Below are 25,093 nucleotides of genomic sequence, written 5' to 3' on the forward strand. Positions count from 1 at the left end.
AAATGTATAATTGAATTATTAGCCCAAAAATAAATAACACAATGATGATACTCTTTAACAGAGTAGTATTTACGATGGATTTCTTGACACGTGCATTCAAAAAAGAAATTTTCGTAGACTGAGGCTACACATTCCTCAGTCTTGGACTTTTACAATGCTGTAAACATGCATCACAAACATCCAGACATCTGCTGGCTTTTCCTCTTGGACCCTCATGTGCGAGCTGAGTGGGCGTCAGGGATCAGACAGCCGTGTCTAATGCCGTGTGTCGCGGGTGATTAGAGGTGTCAGCGAGCGTTTCTCACGGCAGGTGACTCACCCTCTCTCTGAGCAGCCTCTCTCTCTCTGCTCTGGCTTCCCTCAGTTTCTTCTCGATCTCAACTAGGTCCAACAGAGACGGGCTGTGAGAGGAAGAGGAGGATTAATGAAAGATATCACAACAGCTGCATCGGCCAAATACAGCAAAAGCTATGATCCAAACAACCCATACATGCAAAGAAGACTCCTCAAAATAAAAAAATCCTTTCCATCCTTCTCTTAAAATAGAAACAGGCCAATGAGATCAGTCCAAAATGAGTTTGATTCAACCAAAAAGAGATGGTATAACACTAACCACAACGAATTGTGAATCAGTAACAGACACAGTACAATGTAGGCAACATTTAAACAAAGAAACAGCATGCTTGAATTAGGTTGAATCCCAATCCAGAAGTTAATTAATTTCACTTGTAAGGCAAGGCAAGTTTATTTATATAGCACTTTTCAACACAAGGCAATTCAAAGTGCTTTACAAAAAATGAAAGACACTTTGTTCTACTATTACTTATATCTGACATTAGCATTAAAAAAGAAAAGCTAATAAAAAAAAGCACTATGTGACATTTTAATGCAACATGAGACAACTAACATAGCTGTAAGAGTCCAAATCATGTGTTTAAGTTTGACAGTATTTCATCACACTGCAAAGAACTTAGAAAGAGTATCTTCTCAATCATAGTGCAAAACATGTACCTGTATCTTAATATGAACTGTTCAACATGTGATCAATTGATCATCCGTTACATTGTTTGAAATGATACAGATGTACACCTGGCCTCATCTTATACTGCTGTGCAAACGTATACTGTGTTTATTATAAAATGCATTCTCTGAATAGATAGGTTTAATAAACTTGAGTTGAGTTTAAAGAAGAAAGCCTTCTTTTGTGGCAGGTCCATCGCTCTCTCTCCATCGAGCCTGGGAAAGAACACACCCATTTGTGTTTAAAGTAAGTTATGTTCATGTCTGAGTGTTTGTTGTTGTTTTGTAAGCATGATAAATTAAATAGCATGACAATCCAACTAACGAGCAAACTGAACTGCAACTGGCTTTACACCCTTCTCAACACATCACACTACAACAACAACAACAACAACAACAACAACTGTTGCTGCTGATGTGTGTTCGTTTTGTATATAGACAGCCCCACTCTGAGCGTCCGATCAAAATCCTGGTTAAGTAATTGATAATATTTGTTCCTTTGTCAAAACGCTTAAAGGTCCCATGACATGCTTTTCCGCTTATTACCCGTCCCCTTGTCCAAATGGACCAATTGGAGCCGTGACGTTACGTCCGCGGAGCCGCTACATTCCTCACACACTCAATCTTTTCTCAGCTGCAGCTCCGCGGATTCCTCAGCCTGAGACGGCGGGCGGTCGGCGAGACACAGCGAAACCCAGCCCGAAACCGGCCCGAGCACACACTGACGCGGCTGTGAGTCTGTGTGTGCTCACGCAGCATTCTCATCCGTTTGTCATTACTGGTGTCATTGTCTGGTTGCTATCAAACGCCATTGTAACACATAATCACTGATGTTCTGTGTAACAGTGGTGGACTCATCAGAACAGAGTGGGCGAGCTGACCAATCAGAGCACAGTGTGCTCATAGGGAGGGGGGGGGGGGCAGGAGCTCCAACAAGCCATTTAGGACAGAGAGTAAATACACATACTATCTATATACAGAGATGCTGTTTGAGAAACCAATGTGAGTTTGGAACATTGCACAATGTAAATCTATTCTAGTAAACCTCAACAATGGAATTATGATCAGTAGAAATGGCCATGACATGGGACCTTTAACATTCTTTAAACACTTATTGTAATTAGTCTAAAAAGTGTAGTTTCCGCCATCATTCCTGTCCGTCATTATAACACTGTGCAGTACGTCCCAGGATAAGATCTGGGAATGTGTAAAGAGTGCAGGAAAGACACCAAGTTAGGCAAGGAGAATGACCATACAGGCTTTTAAATAAAACGATGCAGTTATCCAAACTGTCCTTTGACTTACTTTGTTCTACTATTACTTATATCTGACACAGCCTGTGTGCACACCTTCAGTATTACTTCCAGATAAAGTGCTTTAGAAAATCTGGTTAAACGGTTGGCGTATTCCGTTTGTTAAACTTTGTAATAGCCTTGTCAACATGCTCCAACACATAACAATAACTTTGTTGAGTACTTGCCAAAACTATCTGGAATGATCTTCTTTTTTTTTTTCTTAACGGCACCTTTCATAAGAAGGGATCCTCCTCACAGTTAGTTGTTTGTCATAATCAACTAAAAAGCCCCTACTGTTGCATGTAAATGCTTAAGAAGTACAGACAGCCTTCTTAATTTCTCACTGCTCATCACACAAGCAGGATAGTATCTGACCTGGCAGCGCGGGAGCTTGTTGTGCTGTTGCACGGTGTGAGGAACCCGCCTCCGTTGCTGCTCCCAGGTCTGTGCCCGTTGCTGAGCCCGCTGCTGTGCCCGCTGCTGTGCCCACTGCTGTGCCCACTGCTGTGCCCGTTGCTGAGCCTATGGGAGGGGATGGGGGATGTAAAAGCCCCTGGGGACTGGCTGTCTGGAAGCATCCTCACCAACCCTGAGAGAGGGAAGAGACGTGCATTGTTCAGCGAGAATAACTTTATATAATATGTGGCATGAGAGAAAAATGGGGGTGGTGGATCATGCTGTACATTAGATCAAGACATTTAAGTTACAGCTTTCAAGAATGTATAATGTAGGAGAAGGACACCTGGCAAGACTTGACATGACCTTGTAGATCAGCCTACTGGGATTTGGAGACGGATAGGTGTGTGTGTAAAAACAAAAATCCTACTGGAGATCAAGTATACTGTATCGGCTCTTCTGTGGCTCATCCAGCCTATACAGGAAAATCCTGCTTTCTACCAACGTAATAACAGCCTGTCGACGCATTCGACACACCTTTGATTTGACTAAAAGGGAGGGAACTGAACAAGCAGTCAGACAAAATGAGAGCAGAGAGAGTGGGTATTGTTCTATAACATGGTGCCCTCAGCGTGAGCAATTAAAGAGCACAATAGAAAATAGAAAAAGGGGGATGGTATAGCTCACCCTGTACGGACTGCGGCCTGTCGTTGAGTCTGTTGTTGTTGCGATGCGAGCTCCGTCTTCTAGGCAAACTGGCAGACTCTTTGCTTTGTTCCTTCAAAATTAAATAAAAATAATGTAAGCTGAAGCGATGAGAAGACTTTAAAATGTTGAGGTTTTTATGCCATTCTGTAACATTAAATGATGTTAAAATCTCTTCGTTTTTGACAGCCGGTGTGACCATACAAAACCTTTTCTTTAAAGTTCCTGGGAAATTGTCAGACGTTTAATGACTAATGATTGACAGCTTTGTTGAGAAAATGAAAAAGGCACTTACTGAAACTAAACGTTAGTTGTAAACACATGCTGTCAGTAGTACACACATGCTGTTTCCATGGTGACATACCTGAGGAGGTGTGTGAACCACCAGAGGGGAAAGTGACATCATGCAGGGGGCTGAGCCGGTGATGTCCGACCAATCGGTGGGAGGCTTCTTCTCTTTGAGAACCTGTAGGACCAGAATATATTGAGTTTGAAATGTAGCAACGTATAAGTGAAACAACTAAAAGCGAAACAGTTTTAAATAAACCGAAGGGGCAGGGAAGATGACAAACACTGATTTACATTCGACATACCACATCTGGCTGAAAAGGAAAACACCACTTCCGAGAGGGATCGTAATGAGTTAAACAAAATTATCATTGACTCACTATCTTTCCCTCCCACCCTGCTTGACTCACAAACACATGAGTAATTCAGCCGCCACATGCAGTCAACTGTTTAACTCTTATCCGTCTCTTTCACTACTCTACACCCGTACAATGCCCACGGGCAATGTGCGGACAGGGAAGATTTGTGCAACTGATCCTCGGATATCATTTTCTTCAACATCTGCGTCTTGTTACAACTATGATATCCCATCAGATTAAATTCCCTTAAACTATCTACTGCACAAGTTCTTTTCTGGAGGACACAACAAGCCCTGAGCATTAACCCCACATGTCAGAAGCACATCCTGCTCACGGTCATATTGGAGTCACTTGGTCATGACACCGTCTTGCCCTCTCTCCTCCTTTGCCACTCCCTTGTATCCTCCCTCCAGCTGTTCCCCTTCTCTCTCCCAGATGAACTTAACGCATTAAGGCAGTTTCTGACAAACACAATTCAAACGCCTGTCAGCCACGAAGATCAATTTGAGTGTCTTTGGCTTACCGCTTGTTAAAATGATGTGGAACTTCTCCCAGCTTGCCTTCTCTCCCTGTCACACATCCACACACACATGTCCACACACACTCACATAAGCAGCACCCTCCCTCACAATGCTTACTCCTCCCTCTATCCCTTTCCTTCCCTCCCTCTCCCAACTCCCTCTTGCTCCCTCCCTCTGTTTCTCTCTTTCCATGTCTGATTTGCTTTTTCCTCGTCTAGATCTCCACTCCTCCTCCTCCTCCTCATTTTAACTGGTGCTGTCCTAATTCAAAAGACAAACCACTGGCGGTGTGATAAAGGCACAGCTCCGTTTAATTAGTGACTGAGTAAATCACATACATATTTAAATACATATTCATAACACACTGATAAAACATGGCAGGATGGTCTTTCCACGGTGACATGATATCAAATATACACAAAAAACCAACTTCCTCTAATCATAGTAAATACAGTAACTGTGGAGACTACAGCTGTGCAACTAAAAATCACTTTTTAAATCCTTTACCACACAAATGACTGTGGTTGTGCTAATATTGACACTTCTGAATCATTTTGCAGAGAAACTGATGTAGGAGGTGTGGACTCACTTAACAGTTCATTTAGCAATCTATGTTCAAACAAAACCACTATTCACTTGTAAGGTCAACATATGTGTTTGAATGCTATACTTCAGATTTGAAAAATTCAAAAGAAATTGGCAAACTAGGGAGGAAATAGGATTTCATTTCTTACACAGTTGCCATCTTTCGTTCTTTTAGCAAAATTCAAATGCTGTTTCCAATCAAGTAAAAAAACAAACGACAGAATGAATGAACTCTCAGATGTAGTAATGGTGGTTGGTAATAGTCAATAATATCATGTCTCTTACCGTTTGATTTGTGTGGACGAGGTCTCTCCTCTCCTTCCTCAAGGCGTTCATCTTCCTCTCCTTCTCCCACTCCATCTCCTTCAGCTGTCTCTGTAACTGCTGCACTCGCTCCTGAAAATTAGCAGCATAATTCCCATCAGTGTGGACAGCCACATGGTTTCTCCTCCTCAAAACAATTGGCGTGTGCTGTATCTGATACATCTGGCTGGCCCCTAGTGTAGTTCTTCTTTTCATTATGTTAAGGTGTAATGGTTTGTAAACATGGATTCTGTTTTGAGAGAAAACGCGGAGCCCCGAGCCGAGCTGATTTCCTGAGCCGAGACACAATGCAAATCACACATTTGCAAGTTAATGAGAGGCAGGAGAGGAACACGTGACAGCAGGAGTGAGAGTGGAACAAAATAAATGATGGGACGTTTTTAATCAGGACATTAGGGCAGCAAGTGTGACACAGTGAGAGAGAGACAGGCAGACAGACAGACAGACAGAGGGTGTAAGGATGAGCTGTCATTTGCAGCTGAGTCAACCACCGTCTCTCTCACACAATCCTCCTCTCACATACTTCAGCTAATTGAGGAACAATTTATATATTATCATCATCACAATCCAATCTATTGTCTGTATTCATGTGTTCTTGTGGAATCTGACTTGGGAATGGAACAACAGCCATTTTGAAACTTTCTGTCAGAATGTAAACAAAGATCTAACTCAAAAAGATTTTCCAGCTGCCTTCACTTTCTATCTTGCAGACATTTGGAAATAGTGGAGGTTTGCAAATATTTTGCAATGAGGAAATTCAAAACGTTTTTTTTACTCATTAAATGACAATAGAAAAGGTTTCAATTAACCTTCTTTTATCATTCATAACCCATGCTATGAAATTGATGGTTCATGGTCCCCTGAGGATGAATCCCTTTGAACTGTGGACTCAACTTTCATAACATTGTCAATACAAAATGGAAATATGTGGTTGCAAGAGATATGACAGCTATGGGAAGACGCAAATAAATGTTTTCTAACAATCATATATCCCTCAGGATCATTTGCAAAGACTTTAGTAATCTTCTGACTTTAGATAAAGCGCCATCATCAGCTGTAATTTGTGTTTTGTGCCAACTAGCAAATGTTAGCAATATGAACATTGTTAAGACAGTAAACAAGGTAGATATCATACCAGCTAAACATCAGCATGTTGCCATCATTATTGGTAGCACGTCTGCATGTTGGCGTTAACATTTAACTTAAAAACACTCCTGTGTTAAAGTACACCCTCACAGCGTGGCTGTAGAGTCCCTTTATAGTGCGTAAGACTGATGAAGCTGTCAAAGAAACAACAGATTGTTTCCTATTCACCTTCACATTTAAGAAAGTCGGAATCACCGTTGGAAAGAGCATGTCTCGGTCATTTAATAAGATATTGAAAACTCAACAGTTGACGCGTCACTGCAGTTATACATTTAGGATATCTCACGCAAGTGCCAAAATGTTCCAGGCCTCTTCAAATGATCGTGGAAATCCGAAACCTGAATAGTTTAGTCTCCCAATTTGCTCCTTTTGTTGACTCTCCCCATCACAAAGCTGCAGAATGAAGTGTTTGACAATGACAATCATCATCTTGGCTTCCACAGTAAATCAGATTCATTGTGTGGTACGTTGTCTCTTTTCATTAGATTTACTGGTGTGGGGTTTACAATCAAGCCTGGTCTATTCAAAACTGTCTGGCCAATCACAGGCCATTTGTATACACGCTGCTGCACAGAAACAGGTTGAAAGTTGAAGGTGAAGGCTTTGGAATATTTGAGTGCATGATCTGGGAACTATTGTTGTTATTGTCTATTACTGTTTTGTATTTCATCTCTGTTTGGGAATACACATTTATTTCATCCAATTTTTCTCACCATTTCAACATTTAAAATCAACTTGTAAAGGATCATGACTACTGCCAATTCTAAGTGTGATACAGCTATTGCATTCTTGAAACAAATAGTCATGATCCCAATGTTGAACAAAGATGATCCTGAATATCATTTAAGCCAGAACAATGCAGCCATGTTTCCAAATCCCCTCATGCATTTTATCTCTCGATCTTCAGCGCCGTTGTCACTGCTCTTCTTTCCTTCCTGCTCCTTGGATTTCTCTCTCAGGGTGGCCTCTGATGTAATTAAGCTTGCTGTCTGGAGTCATGTGACAGTGTCAGGGTGATGCTGGTGAGAGTGTAAAGGTTCACGCTCGTGTCACGATTTAACGGGTTGGAGAGGAAGGAGGACAAGTCTTAACCTGCAATGACAACCATGGACTGTGACTTGAGGACAGTGCATGTGCACACTGCTTTAAAGTGGTAGGGAGGCCTTTGGAGCAAATCAGCCAATAATGATGATTTTCACCGAGCTGGAGTGCAAAAAATAGAATCTGCAGATGTATAGCTTTGCTGATTAATGCAATCAACTCTGTGATTATTTTAGGAGGAGCTCAGATTTGTGGCTTTACAGTTCCCTTTCTGCTCTGAGCACTCCTTATTTTGACTCTGAAGAGAGAAGATTAATTTCAGATGCTCATAATTGGAGGATGCTGGAAAACCGTTCTGAGGTTAAAAAAGGAAAACAAGAAAGCCAACTTGGTGAAGTAAAGGATTGTGTATCATTTGTCTCACACAATCGTGAAGCCAATGTTTGCAGTAACAACAGCATTAAAGTCTATTCTATGTCGTGCATCGTTTAAATTGATATGAATATGTTTTTGTGATCTATTTCTCTACCAACACTGATGACACAAACATAATCAATAAATATGAGAAAACTATCAGAAATCAATGAAGAAAAGATAATTGGAAATTATTAACATGATAAATTAATGATAAACCCCTAAAATATGAAGTAAATTGTAGTAAGATATACGAGTAGTTGTTATAGGCATCACCTTCCTGTGTTGGCGTGCATTCACATGGACTTTGAGTTCCAGCGTTGTCATATTTGACAAATGTAGACGTCTCTGCCGGGCTACTGTGTTAGACTGATTGATTGTGGGGTGTTGTTTGTTTGTCCACCTGCTCTGTGCAGAAGTCTAATGTCACAACTCTGTATTACGAGTTCTGTGTGTGAAGGTTAATCCCATGTCAGCCAGCGGGGGTAACACTGATATGAAGCACATGACACACAGATAAGCCGTATCACACGTCAGGGGCAGTTGTGAAATTCTCGGAGAAAAATTCCTTCGACAAAACCTTGTTGTTTACCTGTCCACTGTTGATCGCATGCTGCTGACGCAGGATTTCCTTATCCATCTCCCCTTCACTCTCTTCCTCCCCATCTTCATCAACCGTGCTCTCATCATCCTCATCAAGTCCGCTCTCCTTCTCCAGAACACTAAACTCCCAGTCCTCAAACGCCCGGACCGCCGCTTCCATCGCCTCTCTCTCCTGCAATCAAGACGAATGATCGAGTCAAATACAACTCAGCCATTGTTTACATATCTATCTTTTTTGTATGCCAATAAATATCACAATAAAACTCTGATAGCTGATAAACAGCACTCAGATATTAAAGGTGGGGTAGGTAATTCACTTCAGAAACACTTTTTGTTATATTCCATGGAATGCTCTTAACATCCCAATAGCAATGAATACATTAAATGCTTTGACAATAAATACATACAAAAACGTCATCTGTGGAAGCCGTGGCGCTGTAAAAAGCACGGCCAATCATCTGAGTAAAGTAACTGGATGGCCTACCTGCCTGTCAGCCTTCCATCTGTGCACAAACTTATCTCGTGCCCTCATTGGTCATGTGCGTGTTTGTGTGAGGAGGGGCTCTGTAAGGAAGTCTGAAGGAAGGGGCAGATTTTTTTCCGGTTGTGTATTTTGAAATTCTAGCGCACTCGAGCTGGTTTCTCCATTCTTACCTACCCTACCTTTAAGGAACAACACTTGAGATGTTACTTGTTCTTTGTCATTTAACCTCTCTTCAAACTAATCTGTGAATAGATTGTTTACCTTAGAGACAGACTTTATTTAAAGCTACTAAAGTAAATTCATAATGTATAAGGGTTTTGTCATAAAGCAGTGCCATTTCCAATGTGCTAGACTTCCATTTGTGAAGCTGGTTCCTTTATTTTCTTATATTAAAAACAAAGTAAATTGCTTCAAAAAAATGATAATATTAGGGTTATACTAAGTTTATGGAAGGAAAAAAATATATAATATTTATACATGCTTTTATACTTCCATTTTTTATTTAACGACAAATGAGTTTGTCTGTTATATTTATATAGAAGACATCACATTTGACAAATTGTATTTATCAGAAAACAACTTCTGGGATTCTATATTTCTTGGCACGAGAATGCTATACTTCAGATTTGAAAATTCAAAAGAAATTGGCAAACTAGGGAGGAAATAGGATTTCATTTCTTACACAGTTGCCATCTTTCCTTCTTTTAGCAAAATTCAAATGCTGTATCCAATAAAGTAAAAAAACAGACAGAATGAATGAACTCTCAGATGTAGTAATGGTGGTTGGTAATACTCCATAATATCATTCCATAAAAGCACTTGTTTTAAGGCTGCATTACCAAAATGACTCAAACCATGTTCATTAGATAAAAGTGCAAGTGCTGGTGAAAGTAAAAACATGTGCATATTCATTGCCTCATAACCAAAATACCTGCTCTTCTTCCTATGCAGTGTGTATTGAAGTCCTGCGTGCATGCATGAGGTTTTTTCCTTTGGGGTATTTGTGACAAACCAGTTTCTAAAGCATCTTTCCAAATAAATCTGTTATGTCACAACATAAATTAAGGAACCTGCTGCTAGACTGCACTAACCCTGTCATTAAACACTGCTTTTGAAACAAGAAGGTCTCTCATCTGGTTTCTGCCACATTCACAAAGAAAAGTATACAGTTCTTGGTGTGTGTGTGTGTGTGTGTGTGTGTGTGTGTGTGTGTGTGTGTGTGTGTGTGTGTGTGTGTGTGTGTGTGTGTGTGTGTGTGTGTGTGTGTGTGTGTGTGTGTGTGTGTGTGTGTGTGTGTGTGAAACATTGACACAGCAGGTTGAACAGGTACTGAACAATCACACGTTGTGCAACCACACACACCATTATGTGTAGGAATCCGAACTGATGCTGACACAACCTGCATCTGAGACACACTGGCATGGACTAACCAGGATCAGTTTCAGTGTTATATAGTTTATATCAATTGGAAAGCTGCTAACATCATTTATTGGATGTTATTCACTTATACACATGCTTAGCAAGATTGGATGCACAGAGACAGAAGGGCAGTGATACTAAAAAGTTCCATAAATGAAAACCTTTTTGAGCTTTTTTAAGAGATTGCTGTCTGGTGAATTTTACGTAAAAAGTCACCAGGCTTATTTCTTCAAACCATATATATATATATATATATATATATATATATATATATATAAAATATATATATATATAAAATTACAATACTTTAAAGAGTTTCTGACATCTTATTTGCTGATTCCGTGGTTTAAAAGATTCTTTTGAATTCAAGAACCAGGTCGAAACCTGCATGCATCCAATATCAAAGTGCAGTTTAAGTCCTTGTTTGATCCAGCGAAGAAATAGGCTAATGCATTGCTTTTTATATATATATATATATATATATATATATATATACAGTTGCAAGAAAAAGTATGTGAACCCTTTGGATTCTCCACACATAGCGTTGTGTTTCATCTGTCCACAGAATATGTTGCCAGCAGTGCTGTGGAACATCCAGGTGCTCTTTTGCAAACTTCAAAACGTGCAGCAATGTTTTTTCTGGACAGCAGTGGCTTCCTCCGTGGTGTCCTCCCATGAACTCCATTCTTGTTCAGTGTTTTACGTATCGTAGATTCGTCAACAGAGATGTCAGCATGTGCCAGAGATTTCTTTAAGTCTCTATCTGACACTCTAGGACTCTTCTTCACCTCATTGAGCATTCTGCGCTGTGCTCTTGCAGTCATCTTTACAGGACGGCCACTCCTAGGGAGAGTAGCAACAGTGCTGAACTTTCTCCATGTATAGACAATTTGTCTCACCGTGGACTGATGAACATCAAGGCTTTCAGAGATACTTTTTCGTAGGTTTTCTGAGAGCTCTTTTGTGCGAGGCATGGTTCACATCTGGCAATGCTTCTTAAGAATAGCAAATTCAAAACTGGTGTATTTTTTATAGGGCAGGGCAGCTTTAACCAACACCTCCAATCTCGTCTCATTGATTGGACTCCAGGTCGGCTGACTCCTGACTCCAATTAGCTCTTGAACAAATCTTTAGCCTCGGGGTTCTCATACTTGTTCCACCCTGCACTGTGAATGTTTACATGGTGTGTTCAATAAAAACATGAACACATATAACTGTTTGTGTGGTATTAGTTTAAGCAGACTGTGTTTGTCTATTGTTGTGACTTAGGTGAAGATCAGAACACATGTTATGACCAACTTATGCAGAAATCCAGGTCATTCCAAAGGGTTCACTTTTTCTTGCAACTGTATATTCACATCTCATAAGCATTAAGGGGTGCAAGTCCAAAAGGGGTTCGTCTCAACAGGTTTATGAACATGACACAACGTCGCCTTTTCTTTGGGTTTCTTCATAGATGGAGAGCTGTAGCCACTGACCTGCTTCAGCTGCAGTGTGATCAGTTCTCTCTGGCTCTCTGGCTGACTGGGGATCAGTTTCTCCTTCTCCTCGAACCTCCCCTTCAGCTCTTTCACCCTCCGTCTTTCCTCCTCCAGACTCTCTCGCTCCTACAGGGAAGGGCAGTGAAGCAGGAGTAAAGTCATCACCTCAACTTTTCAAAGCAGAACAAAAAATATTTCAAAAGAGAAAAAATCAACACAATAACAAGTCAATTTCACGACCATGTCTACAGAGTTTGTTCTGCAGATCATTACTGAGCACACACATATGAACCACGACACAATCGGGAGGTAAAACATCACAAAAGCACAAAACACATACAAGTTTGTGACGAATTAAATATGTTTTTTTAGCTGTATTGCATGATACCTTTTGTCTGTCGATTTTTCGGTGCTTCCCCTTCCGTCGGACCTCCTGCTGTAGAGCCTGCAGCTTCTGTGTGTGTCTGTGTAGCTGAGAGTTCTCCGTCTGCAGCTCTCCCTGCAGCAGGGCGATCTCCAGCTGCAGCTGAAAGGACAGGAGACGCCGCTGAGCTGAATCGTATTGACCACGGCTTGAGCAAGTCACAGATATGCATTCCTTTACCGTCACTGTGTCGGAATTTGCTGAAGTCTGCACATTTAGATCTCCAAGTCAACACCATCGAAATTATTTTAGAGTTTCCTTTAACACTCAGTTTCAGTTGGTTATTTGATGCAGCAATTGTTTGCACTAGAACCCTTTACATATGTATGATGATTATATATTGATTCGTCTGCAAACTATGTTCTCAGAGATTCCTCTATTGTAAAAGTGTAAAAAATAGCAAAAAATGGAGGCAAGCCCAAGGACAGATCTTTACATTGCTTTTCTGCCCAACCAACTTCCCACAACATATTACACATTAGAGACAAAGACAACTCAATGCCAAAGTAGTGTCATTAAAACTTTAAAGAATAGCTATTCTTTATCATCATTTATTTTCAGTGATCTTTCATATATTTTTGGTTCAAGTATGCAAAAGTAAGCTTGGCTGTTCCATTTCAGGATTTCTTAAAATGCTTTAATGATAAAACTTTAGACAAATTATCCAATTGTTTCAGTTTGATATGAATAGGATGAGAAAAATAGATGTGTTGGTGCCTGTATTTGATTGGGCAACAATTATGTTAGATGCTCACTTCAATCTTTAGTTCCTCCTTCTGTTGGTCGATCTCTGTGATTCGCTGTCGGATCATTGAGGACGACGGCAGGAGCCTCAGTGAGCCCAGCTCCAGTTTTTTGACGCAAGACTGGCATTGGGGGGGGAAACAAAGTATGAAAGTGTCAACAGTAAACGGTTGGGTTTAGTAATGTGGCGTGATTCATTGGTTTTAAAGCATTCTTTCTTTTGACAAGCAGGATCTAGAGGGGGCTTTCATACTCCCCACATTGTTACAACATTAAAGGAGCAGATCACCTTCATCAACAACCTTTCACTCACTTACCCTCTCACTCTCCGTGCTGCTGCTCTCTGTGTCTGACTCCGCCCCCGAGGAGGCGGGGCTGTGGCCCTCAGCCACTCTGGTGATCCACGGTGGCCGCGGCCCCCGCTGCCACGGGCTCCTGGTGCTCTCCATGTTATGTTGGGGCATTTCTAAAGAGAAGACAAGGGGGAGGGCAGTTCATGAGAGCTACTCACTTTTGTGAATATTGTGGTAATCTAATCTGCTGCACGGTTGAAGGTGTATCAGGGATCAGATGACAGGTCTCAGTAGGGAATTTCACAGCTGACTGAGTAGGGCTGCTCAATTCATCGTATTTTAATTGCAATTGAGATTTTGGCTTGCAATGATTATGAAAACAACATAATCGAAATTTAAAAAAATGCCATAATCGAGCAGCCCTACAGCTGAGTAGTGAGGACGTTAAAACACAGAAATGCACCACCTGATCCAGAAACCTGTCACTGATGGAGTACACACCTTATCGTAGAGGAAACAATAGTGAAAGAGAGGGGAAGGTGCAGGGTGTGGCGATGTTTCAGGGTCCCTCCAAGGGACTCTGCTGTGTATGGACAATGGAGTGATAAATGACAGTTGGGAGGCTTTGATGTGCACCAGCAACGAGACGGTTTATGAATGGAACAATTAATGAAAAACTACAAGGAGTTCCACATATGTTGGAGCAAATAAGAATAGTCTTTGAAGTACTTTGATGTCATACTTTTTTGTTCTGTATTTAACATGCATGTCCATTAACAAGACAACATATCATTGTATAATGTTTACATTGTTCTACATCAAAGTGCTTCCCAACTTTTAGGAATACGTCAACCTAAAGACCTTTATTATCCTTGTCTCTTTATTTTATTTTGCCCTTTAATCCTCTACTACCGTGTGGTCTCTCTGTACACAAAACCACCAGAAGCATGCACACATGCACAGGCTAAAACCAACTTGTGGGAAAATACTTTTGATGCCTATATTGTCCAACCTTTTCCCACCATCTCCCCTCGCCCTCTGTGCCCTCCCTCTCTCCTTGGATCCAGACCTTATTAGGCTGCAGGGAATGCAGGCGAAGTGGAAGCCTAGACATAAATATACAGCAGAGATGTGAGTGAGGGTTTCCAAACAACGACTGACACACAGACACACCGAGAGAGAGATTGGAGAAGGGAGAGGCATGGGCAGAGAGAGAGGAAAGAGAAAAACAGCAGGAAGTGGAGTGTTAAATGTCAAAGGTCAGTTCCTGGCGATACTGCAAATATGCAACATGCAGTTTTATAGATGCGGATAAAGAATACAATAATGTTCACTAAAGAAAAATATAAATATTTCTTATCATGAGGATATTTCAAAGATGTGATTCCAGGCCGTTGGATAGCTCAGCGGTTAGAGCGTAAATCGCTGCCTAAGCTGGTTCGAATCCTGAGCCGGCAGAACATTAAGGCGATGACCTCCCTTCTGTCTCCCCGTTTTAACGCTATAAATCTCTATTAAATGCCTTCTCTGGCCCAAAAATAGCTTTAAAAAAAAGAGGTGATTCCAACTCTTTACCGGTTGATCCATGTATAGCCGCATGTCATCATTTCAGCGCTGGTTGTCTTGGTGGTGCCCAGCAAACAATGTGGGCTTCGTAAATAATTGGACAGCCTTCTGGGGAAAACCTGGTCTGATTAAGAGAGACGGCATTCACCCTACTTTGAAAGGTGCAGATCTCATTTCGGCAAACATTTCAGGGCTTTGTGGACGTAATCCATGACAAACTGGAGTTGAGACCAGGAGGCAGAGTCGCAGTCTTACACGCTTCTCTGCGCTCTCTCCTAGGCAGTCACCCATAGGAATCCCGAACCCAATAAAATATTAGCGGTGTGTGTGTCTGCCCAAGGACAATTTAAGGTAAAACCTAATAGAGGTGTCATACATAATAACCTAATAAAAGTAAATGTAACAACTACTACAGTGCAACAAAACAGGAAGATTAAATGTGGTCTCTTAAACATAAGATCTCTAGCATCTAAAGCAATATTGGTAAATGATTTAATATCAGATTATAATATTGATATATGCTGTCTCACTGAAACTTGGTTGAGACATGAAGAATATGTCAGCATAAATGAGGCCACTCCACCCAGCCATGTCAACACTCATATTGCTCGAGGCACGGGCCGAGGAGGTGGAGTTGCAGCAATCTTTGACTCAAGTTTACTTATCAATACTAAACCAAAATGTAATTATACCTCTTTTGAAAGCCTCGTTTTTAGTCTTACGCATCCGACCTGGAAAACTTTGCAGCCAATCTTATTTGTTACAGTGTATCGTGCACCAGGTCCTTATTCAGTTTTTATCAACTTTGGTTCTTAAAACAGACAAAGTAATTATCGTAGGTGACTTTAATATTCATGTTGACGATGATAAAAATAGCCTTACTGTTGCATTTAACTCTATATTAGATTCTGTTGGTTTCTGTCAGAGTGTAAATAAACCAACCCACTGTTATAATCACACTCTCGACCTTGTTCTGACTTATGGTATTGAAATTGAGCAACTATTAGTCGAACCGCATAATCCTGCTTTATCCGACCATTTCTTAGTAACTTTTGAAGTACTGTTACTAGACTACAAAGCATTAGTCAAAAGCTCTTGCAGCAGAAACCTATCTGTTAGTGCTATAGCCACATTTAAGGAAGAGATTCCACCAATACTTAACTCGATAGCATGTCTGCATGTAGGGGAGGAAACTTATACAAAATGTACACCACCCCAAATTGATCATGTTGTTGATAGTGCTATAGATGCGCTGCGAATAAAATTAGACTCTGTTGCTCCTTTGAAAAATAAGAAAATAAAACAACATAGATTAGCTCCATGGCATAATGCCGAAACCCGCAAAATAAAGCAAAAGTCTAGACAACTTGAAAGGATATGGCGTTCCACTAAACTTGAAGAATCTCGTTTAATTTGGCATATTACTCTCAATGAATATAAGAAAGCACTGCGTAAAGCGAGAGCAGCCTACTACTCTTCATTAATAGATGAGAATAAGAATAATGCAAGATTTCTTTTCAGCACTGTAGCCAGGCTGACAGAGAGCCACAGCTCCATTGAGCCTTCTATTCCCATAGCACTCAGTAGTAATGATTTTATGTGCTTTTTTAACGATAAAATTGTTACTCTTAGAAACAAAATTAATGACCTCTTGCCTTCGACCAGTATAGTGTTATCAACAGCTCCCGGAATCGTAAGTTCTAATATTACACTAGATAGTAAACTAGAATGCTTTTCAGCCATTAACCTTGAACAATTACATTCAATGATTCTCTCTTCTAAACCATCAACGTGCATGTTAGACCCAATTCCAACTAAGCTGTTGAAGGAAGTTTTTCCATTAATTAGCACTTCTTTATTAAATATTATGAATATGTCTTTATTATCAGGCTATGTTCCACAATCATTCAAAGTAGCAGTGATAAAACCGCTTCTTAAAAAGCACAACCTCGATCCAGAGGTTTTAGCCAACTATAGACCTATTTCTAATCTTCCGTTCCTCTCAAATTCTTGAGAAAGCGGTCGCAAAACAGTTGTGTGATTACTTAAAAAACAATGATTTATTTGAAGATTTTCAGTCTTGCTTTAGAACACATCATAGCACAGAGACAGCTCTGGTTAAAGTCACAAATGATATTCTAATAGCCTCAGACAAGGGACTTGTCTCTATTCTTGTTTTGCTCGATCTCAGTGCTGCATTTGATACTATCGACCATGATATCCTATTGCAAAGACTAGAGCACTTAGTTGGCATACAGGGAACTGCTTTAGGCTGGTTTAGGTCCTATCTATCTGAACGCTCTCAGTTTGTACGTGTTAACGATGAATCTTCCACGCAAACCAAAGTTAGCCATGGAGTGCCACAGGGCTCAGTGCTCGGACCTATTTTGTTCACATTATATATGCTTCCGTTAGGCAATATTATAAGGAATCATTCTGTAAACTTTCATTGTTATGCGGATGATACTCAACTATATTTATCAATCAAGCCTGATGAAATTAATCATCTAAATAAAATTCAAGACTGCCTTAAGGACTTAAAAACGTGGATGACCTTAAACTTTTTGATGTTAAACACGACCAAAACTGAAGTTATTGTACTTGGCCCGAAGAATCTACGAAACAAATTATCTAAAGACATACTAACTATGGATGGCATTAATTTGGCCTCCAGTGAGACTGTAAGGAATCTTGGTGTTATATTTGATCAGGATTTATCCTTTAACGCCCACATAAAATCAATTTCAAGGACCGCCTACTTCCATCTACGTAACATTGCAAATATCAGGCATATCTTGCCTCAAAACGATGCAGAGAAACTAGTCCATGCATTTGTTACTTCTAGGCTGGATTATTGTAACTCTTTATTATCAGGGAGTACCAAGAAGTCAATCAAGTCGCTTCAGCCGATTCAAAATGCTGCAGCTCGTGTACTAACCAGAGTTAGGAAAAGGGACCACATTACTCCTGTTCTGGCTGCCTTACACTGGCTCCCTATAGAACACAGGATAGAATTTAAAATTCTTCTTCTCGCCTACAAAGCCCTTAATGGGCAGGCGCCATCTTACCTTAAAGAACTCATTATACCCTACTGTCCTACTAGGGCATTGCGTTCCAAGAATGCAGGGTTGTTGGTTGTTCCTAGAATCTCTAAAAGTACAATGGGAGCCAGATCCTTTTCTTATCAAGCTCCACATTTGTGGAATCAGCTTCCAGTTTGTGTTCGGGCGGCAGACACCCTATCCGTTTTTAAGAGTGCGCTTAAGACCTTCCTTTTTGATAAAGCTTATAGTTAGGGCTGATTAGATTCAGCCCCTAGTTTTGCTGATATAGGCTTAGTTTGTCGGGGGACATCTTACTTCTTCCTTCTCTCTGTCTATACCCGTGTACACTCATGTTCCGATTAACGCAGCTTCCCCAAATGTCTTTCTTTTTGGTGTCTATATACGCTGGGATCCGGAGTCATGGATGATCCTGCGGTCCTGTGTCCTGGATGGCGAGCGCTGGATCTTGAGTCGTGGCTGTGGTCCTGGATCATAGGTCCTGGATGGATATCCTCGTGGATTCATCTTCCTATTATACACACATGCATTTCCAAACATTTGGACTACCTATGTTGCAAATGTATTATCTTTTCAATTTACACACGGCATCTATTGCACGTATGTCCGTCCTGGGAGAGGGATCCCTCCTCTGTTGCTCTCCCTGAGGTTTCTCCCATTTTTCCCTTTAAACTGGGTTTTCTTTGGAAGTTTTTCCTTGTACGATGTGAGGGTCTAAGGACAGAGGGTGTCGTATTGTCATACTGATATTCTGTACACACTGTGAAGACCACTGAGACAAATGTAACATTTGTGATATTGGGCTATATAAATAAACATTGATTGATTGATTGATTGATTGATTGATTGATTGATTGACTCTGATAAACAGTTGTTATACTGCAAAATTCAAGTTTCACTGATAGAAACGACCAACATAAAATGTTTTTAATTACTTCACAGTGAAACACACACATGTTAATGAAGTTGAACTGGCAGAAGGCCGAACACTTCAGCGGTCAAATGTCTGGAGTAAAAAAATATTCACAGTTTCAGTGCTGGTATTTCATTCCTATTTATATATTATGGATGAATGATATTAGACTTTGCCAACATTCCAATCTTTTTATTGTTGACCAATTGCTGAATCCAATATACACAAAACATGTCCACCTAATTGCAGAGAACACTCTTTGTATGCATACTGTTATTTTGTGCAGACATACATTCAATGCTTTTCAAAATGAACAAATTCAATGGGAACAATGACAAAAAAATAGTCTTTAACTTAGGTTCGATGTAAAACATGGTATATTCATTTTGACTATAATTATTATCCAACTACCAAATCGGAGGACATTTCCATTGTTGGCAATGCCATTTCTAAAGCCTTTCTCTGGCATCAAGACTGTGCATGAATACACTATTTGTCCGGCTACAAAATGATTCTCGTCTGCTTTCCAGTAAAAGCTGTCAATATCTGGGAAAACAAAGCCGACAGAGCTTCACACGAGTTTGATTATTATCCAAACAAATATCAGGGCAAGCGCATGCTTTCTGACCTCCAGCTAAAGTCCACTCAGATACAACACTGGGGGGCCGAAAGAGAGGCATTCAGGAGTAAAGTCCATGCTTTCATGTTAACAAAGTGGTCAAAAGCACCAGAAAACAGGCTAAACAAACACATTGCACCGGCAAAACAAGAGATAGTGAGACAGTAGGAGACAGTGATAAAAGCAACGACTATGGATACAAAATCAGCATGGGCAGAAAGAAAAAAGAAGAGGGAAAAGTTCAGCTCGAGTCAGATCAAAGAACAAAACAGACTTTTGTGTCCAAAATAATTAGTCTTTAATGCTGGGAGGGTGCGCCTCTGGAGGATAAGATAGCAGACAGGGAGTGAACAGAGTGGGCATGTGTTTGTTTATGTGTGTGTTATGTAATGAGTTCCCAGAGATATAAGACGCACGATATAACCCTAAACTCTCAAAGTGAAACCCCGTAGATCAGCAATAACCAGCAACATCTGACTCATAAGCACACAGTGAGACCAGTGAGAGAGTCAAGCATGTTCAACAACACAGCCGAATGATTCTCATGTCAAATTGTCTCACTACGTGCTCAAATCAGCAACATCTCTCTTTCCCTAGGTTTCAGACAAATTAAATGACCCAGATAATAGTCCTTCAATAAGCTATGTGTTAGTAAATCCAGTAAGAACAATCAAGACCTTCACGTCAATTATGCACACTTTTCAATGCTGCTGGGTCTGGGTCTCTTTAACCGTAGAGATCCCATGTTGTACGGAGACAGTGTTCACACAAATACACAGTGTATGATCTTACTGCAGGAGATTGAGGTGTGTTGTGCTTTTCGCTGCTATGACGCCTTGAGCCGCTACAACCTGACGATGTCATGTGGGTTATGTTCTCCAACTTCGTCCTGCTGAGCCACTGAAGACAAATGTACAAATCTAAGCGTTTTGAGCACCAGGAAAAGCGCTATATAAATAACATGTATTATTATTATTATTATTATTACAACAAGTGTTCGCTGGTGTTTGTAGTTCCCTTTGTACAGCTGCACTACTGTCTTAGCAACATCGTTTTATGTTAGGCCTAGACTTACTCACATATCTAAAGATTGACTACTGTGTTTCTGAAACTGAAAACATATCGTATACTGTAATTCCCAAATGATGAAGAACCACACAGTAGCATTCTGAAATGACTGCCTGTCAGGACCCCTCATTTGTGAGTGGCTGAAAGGAATAGTGGAGCTAAGCATTGTTTACACATAACCATAAAGCCAACAGTGGCAACGGCTATATTCCACCAGCAACACACAGGACAAAAGAGCTGTGACGGTGGCCTGCTAGGTGAGGAAGTGAATGCCGCCTACAGCCTGAGCATGTGAGCAACACTGCCCTGTTCAGAGGGGGGCTGTGCACAATGTTCAATTAATCCACAGAGGCCAGGCATGGAGGTCAATCCTCTCTTAATTCACTCAAATTGCTCGCTGAACTTATAATTTATTACATTTGAATGGATTTCTGTTGTAGAATTGAATTATACAGTCAGTTTGCAAGAGAGTGACACACATAGACCAAGCTGTAACAGGGTCAGGGTCTAAACTGTAGGTTAGAGTGCACTGTAGTGTAAACAGAAGGGGGGGGGGGGTAGTGGGTTTACTGAAAATTATAATTTTTTGGCTCAAAATAGAAAGATTGATCCTGTCATTAAAGTCCACTACATTTTGTTTTAATACTTTAACTTTATTTGCAACTTTTCATCTCGTGAAACTAATACTGTCTTCTATATGGATTACACAAGATAAAAGTTAACAGAGATTTAATATAGAAAGTGAATTTATCATCTGAAATGTCTGTCTGTCTGTCTGAAGGTTGTTGATGAACTGCTCTGTCAAAGCAGTGCAGTTATAACAAAATGTTGCACTGGCCAAAAACAAACCCTTTTCCAGTTGTAGACTTTTGAAAGGTGAACAAATAAAATATTAAAAATGTAATGTAAAACTGTACTTTAACCTCCTCCCAAGGGAAGTTTAGAGTCAAATATGTTCAGAGGATTAGTAAATTGTGAAATCAGTCACGCTCAACACAACATACACTGCATTGTACTGTTCTGTATGAGTGCTGCATCGCCTCCAACACTGAGTCATGACAGAGACCAGAGGGGCAAGCCAGATGACAAAATGCAGTCTCTCATCTCCAGAAGGCATAAGACCAAAACCAGCTATTAGGCCTTGAGAACAAGGAAGTCACATATTATGTGTATTGGTCACAATTACAGGCTGTAGTTTTAATCAAACAGAACAAAATCTACAGCCTTTAAAACAACTCCTTTTTTTCAATAGGCGGCCTGCTATGAAAACATTGACACCAGTGTGTTATGCACACAGTGATTCCAGGGAACATAAATCATTTATTTATTATTTTTGACAAAATTGAGACACGAGGGTCCCTTTAACACTGTCTTGCTCTGGTCCTGCTTAACGTTATGCTCTAAACAAAAGGACAACAGATAACTTCTCTCTCTCATTTTAGAAGAATATGGTTAGGTTTCAAAATATTTTGCTTTGAGTTACAGAAACATATTGCTTTCTGCTATTCTATTAAAAGTGGGAAATAATGGCTATACAGCTATGCCTCTTTATGTGTTACATATGTGTCATGATATTTGTATGGACCTGCTCCTACACTAGAGCAAAGAGCATGCTGTCATTTGACAGATTAAGTGCTGTGGATGACAGCGACCTCTGGACCTGCTTGTGTGGCTCCTTCTGGCCCGCCGCCGAGGACCAGGAAGCTGTCGTCATAGAACAAGCAGTGTGAGCAGGAAAAGCAGGTGAGAGGTGCGAGTTTTGGCTTTCACCCAGCTGTCACCGGGAGGAAAAAAGAGACAAACCGGACCTGACACTTGGAATGCTACGCATAAGAAACAAAACCAGTAACGCAGCTAGTTAAACTCAACTCGCACATGCAAGAAATACCATAAAAATGCACTTTTATTTCGTGTTTTTTAACATTCCTCTGGAAAATTAGCTGATAAGTTGATGTTGGTATGAACATCAACATTTCCCGCTTTAGGTGTTAAAGATTGTTCTGCAATCATTGGTTGTATTAATGTAAACCGGCTCAAGCTCCACGAGTGGAAATGGCTTGGCATTGTTTGGAAAAGGTAACATTAGTCGCAACACAATACCCACTTTTTGTAATTATTATTCATATTTTTTTAACTCCATGTTTAGCCGGATGTAAACTGTTGTTATTGTACAACAACAGGCCCACCTTCACTTTAGCAGCCGTATTAGAACTTTGCTTGAATAAAATGTCAATTGGAAAGAATTTAGGATTCAAATTAAGTACCATCAAATCAAATAAATAAAAAACATGAATCACTGTTAGATTCCAGTAGAGTTCTTGGATTCTCTGGGCTAATGACGAGTCACATTCTGGTTTAAACATGTTGAATTAAACAGTGCAAATCAACAGCTTTTGCCAAGATTTCAACAATTGATCTTCTTAAATAATAAGCAACAACATCAGCAGGTAAGTTGTAGGAAACTAGATGAAGAACACAGGGGAAAAGAATAATAAAACAGAGTGCAAGAAAACTCACTTTCACCAACTTACGAAGCATATGAAGTGCAGAAATGAGGGTATGTTGTAAGAAAATATCTCAGCACTTCAAATACTGCTACTGTGGGTGTGTGTCAGGACTGGTTCAACTGCACTGACGGATTCCTTTGGCCTGAGAAAATCTCTGGGAATTGTGATGCAATAAAAGAGTGATCCATTAATGACAGGCTGGGATGGAGGGCTCAGACACAGATCCCAAGGTGGGTGTGGTGGGTGTGCGTGCGTGCGTGTGTGTGTGTGTGTGTGTGTGGACACTAGACGGACACTAATTAAAGGCAGAGCTCTCCAGACAGCAAACCCTCCCAACACAATTCAATCTCCCCTCACAATCCTCCCTGAACCCACACTCCCACCCACTCTGTTTACCCTGTGTGTGCTGATGGAGGGATTAAATGTGAGATATCTCAGGGTCATTGTAAACAAAAGGGTAATTGTGAAAGTTATTGTCATGGGATGGGACAATGTTTGACAAAAAAAACAGCAGTCCAGCTGCAGTCCAGAGAAAGTTACTGTGGACATTGTCACAGATAAGGAATGGATGATATTAATTCATCAGCGCTCTGTTTAGGCCAGAGGGCAGGACATATCATAATTGAGTTTGAATCAATTGAGTTTTTTTGCAAGAACATCCAAATGATAAGTTTCAAACAAGAAGGTAGTTTTGCTTTTGATTGCAATTAACACCAGGAAGTTGTATTACATCCTATTGGGGACATAAGGAATTAAAAGAAGATATGATGGAGTCTCCTAACTTTCCCATGTAAGAATCACAACAATGTCTACTATTTGAGCACCTTGTATGGTCATTTACAACAGGAACTACAAGGGCTTTGTATTTGCTGTTTGGAGAAGTCCTTTTCGCTGACTTTATAAAAACAGACATTAAAGTAAACAACAGCACTTACCTGGGAAACGTGCTCCAGTTTAACGCCACGAGCTGTCGAACCTCCTAATCATAACAAAGCCGGAGGGAAATAAAAAAAAAATGAGACTCGAAAAAGTACCGAAACGTCACTTCAGCAAACTTTTAAGCGCTTTCACTTTCCGACACACAAGTCAGGCTCGCGTTGGGTTTACTGTAGCTCACCGACTTGGGTTGACAGCCACGTTATCTCCCCCTTGTCTACTCTTTTAAAACAAATCTTCACCTTGTTGTAATCCCTCCCAGGAAATAATGACAGAGCAGTTTGTGCTGCTGCCGGCGTCAACAGGTGAGAATGAAGTGAGCACGCGGAGGAGGGTGACGACGGAGGCGGGGGCCGGCTAATAAAACTGTTTTGTGTTGTATTGTAGGCATAAATGAAAAGCCCCATGAGCAGACTGCACCGCCGGTCCCTGCTGCACAGACAAACAGTCGCGTTCAAGTCCTGCACCCAAATGGGATTTCTATTCTGGGAACTGACGGGGCTTTCTCATTGTGGAGTGGCTCAGCTAAAGACTCATCCAGACCAGGCGTAATGCCAGTTCGCGTTGAAGTAAAAGGCCACTTAAATACTTTTCATGAGAAGCTCATATGGGAGGGTTTTAATATTAAAGTGATATAGTGAGGGGGGACTGATGGTCAGGGTCAGTTGCATCATTTATATTTATTTTTAACATGGTTTGGAGGACAAACTTCATTTGGTCCAATCCTGAGCTTACAACAAGTGGAGTAGGAAGGTCCATTTGACATGGTTTAAGTATCAGTGGGGTAATAAATAAATAAAAATAACAACCGAATTAGGAAAGGGTGATCATAAAACAATTAGAAATAGCACTTTCACATAAAAAAAAGCATAACAGGAAT

At 40.5% G+C, this 25,093-nt stretch overlaps 1 protein-coding gene across 8 annotated transcripts in view; it reads right to left on the bottom strand.

Moving 5' to 3' along the window:
- phldb3 (pleckstrin homology-like domain, family B, member 3) overlaps positions 1 to 24,765 on the bottom strand; it is a 28,173-nt gene extending 3,408 nt beyond the window's left edge. For 2 of the 8 annotated variants that reach the window (XM_034103236.1, XM_034103233.1), the window contains exons 1-12: positions 24,213 to 24,765; positions 14,555 to 14,648; positions 13,567 to 13,715; positions 13,261 to 13,371; positions 12,470 to 12,607; positions 12,079 to 12,207; positions 8,687 to 8,869; positions 5,455 to 5,565; positions 3,781 to 3,882; positions 3,399 to 3,489; positions 2,691 to 2,904; positions 320 to 401 (exon numbers count right to left, since the gene is read on the bottom strand). In XM_034103236.1, the coding sequence (XP_033959127.1) occupies positions 320 to 401; positions 2,691 to 2,904; positions 3,399 to 3,489; positions 3,781 to 3,882; positions 5,455 to 5,565; positions 8,687 to 8,869; positions 12,079 to 12,207; positions 12,470 to 12,607; positions 13,261 to 13,371; positions 13,567 to 13,715; positions 14,555 to 14,567 (1,323 nt within the window). In that variant the 5' untranslated portion in view covers positions 14,568 to 14,648; positions 24,213 to 24,765. Of the gene's footprint in view, positions 1 to 319; positions 402 to 2,690; positions 2,905 to 3,398; positions 3,490 to 3,780; positions 3,883 to 5,454; positions 5,566 to 8,686; positions 8,870 to 12,078; positions 12,208 to 12,469; positions 12,608 to 13,260; positions 13,372 to 13,566; positions 13,716 to 14,554; positions 14,649 to 23,287; positions 23,395 to 24,212 lie in introns of those variants that run through there. The other 6 variants (XM_034103234.1, XM_034103239.1, XM_034103238.1 and 3 more) reach the window with 6 other exon arrangements.
- Between the last annotated feature and the right edge of the window lie 328 nt (positions 24,766 to 25,093).

Source organism: Pseudochaenichthys georgianus, chromosome 16 (genome assembly GCF_902827115.2).
Source record: "Pseudochaenichthys georgianus chromosome 16, fPseGeo1.2, whole genome shotgun sequence".
Taxonomy (NCBI): domain Eukaryota; kingdom Metazoa; phylum Chordata; class Actinopteri; order Perciformes; family Channichthyidae; genus Pseudochaenichthys; species Pseudochaenichthys georgianus.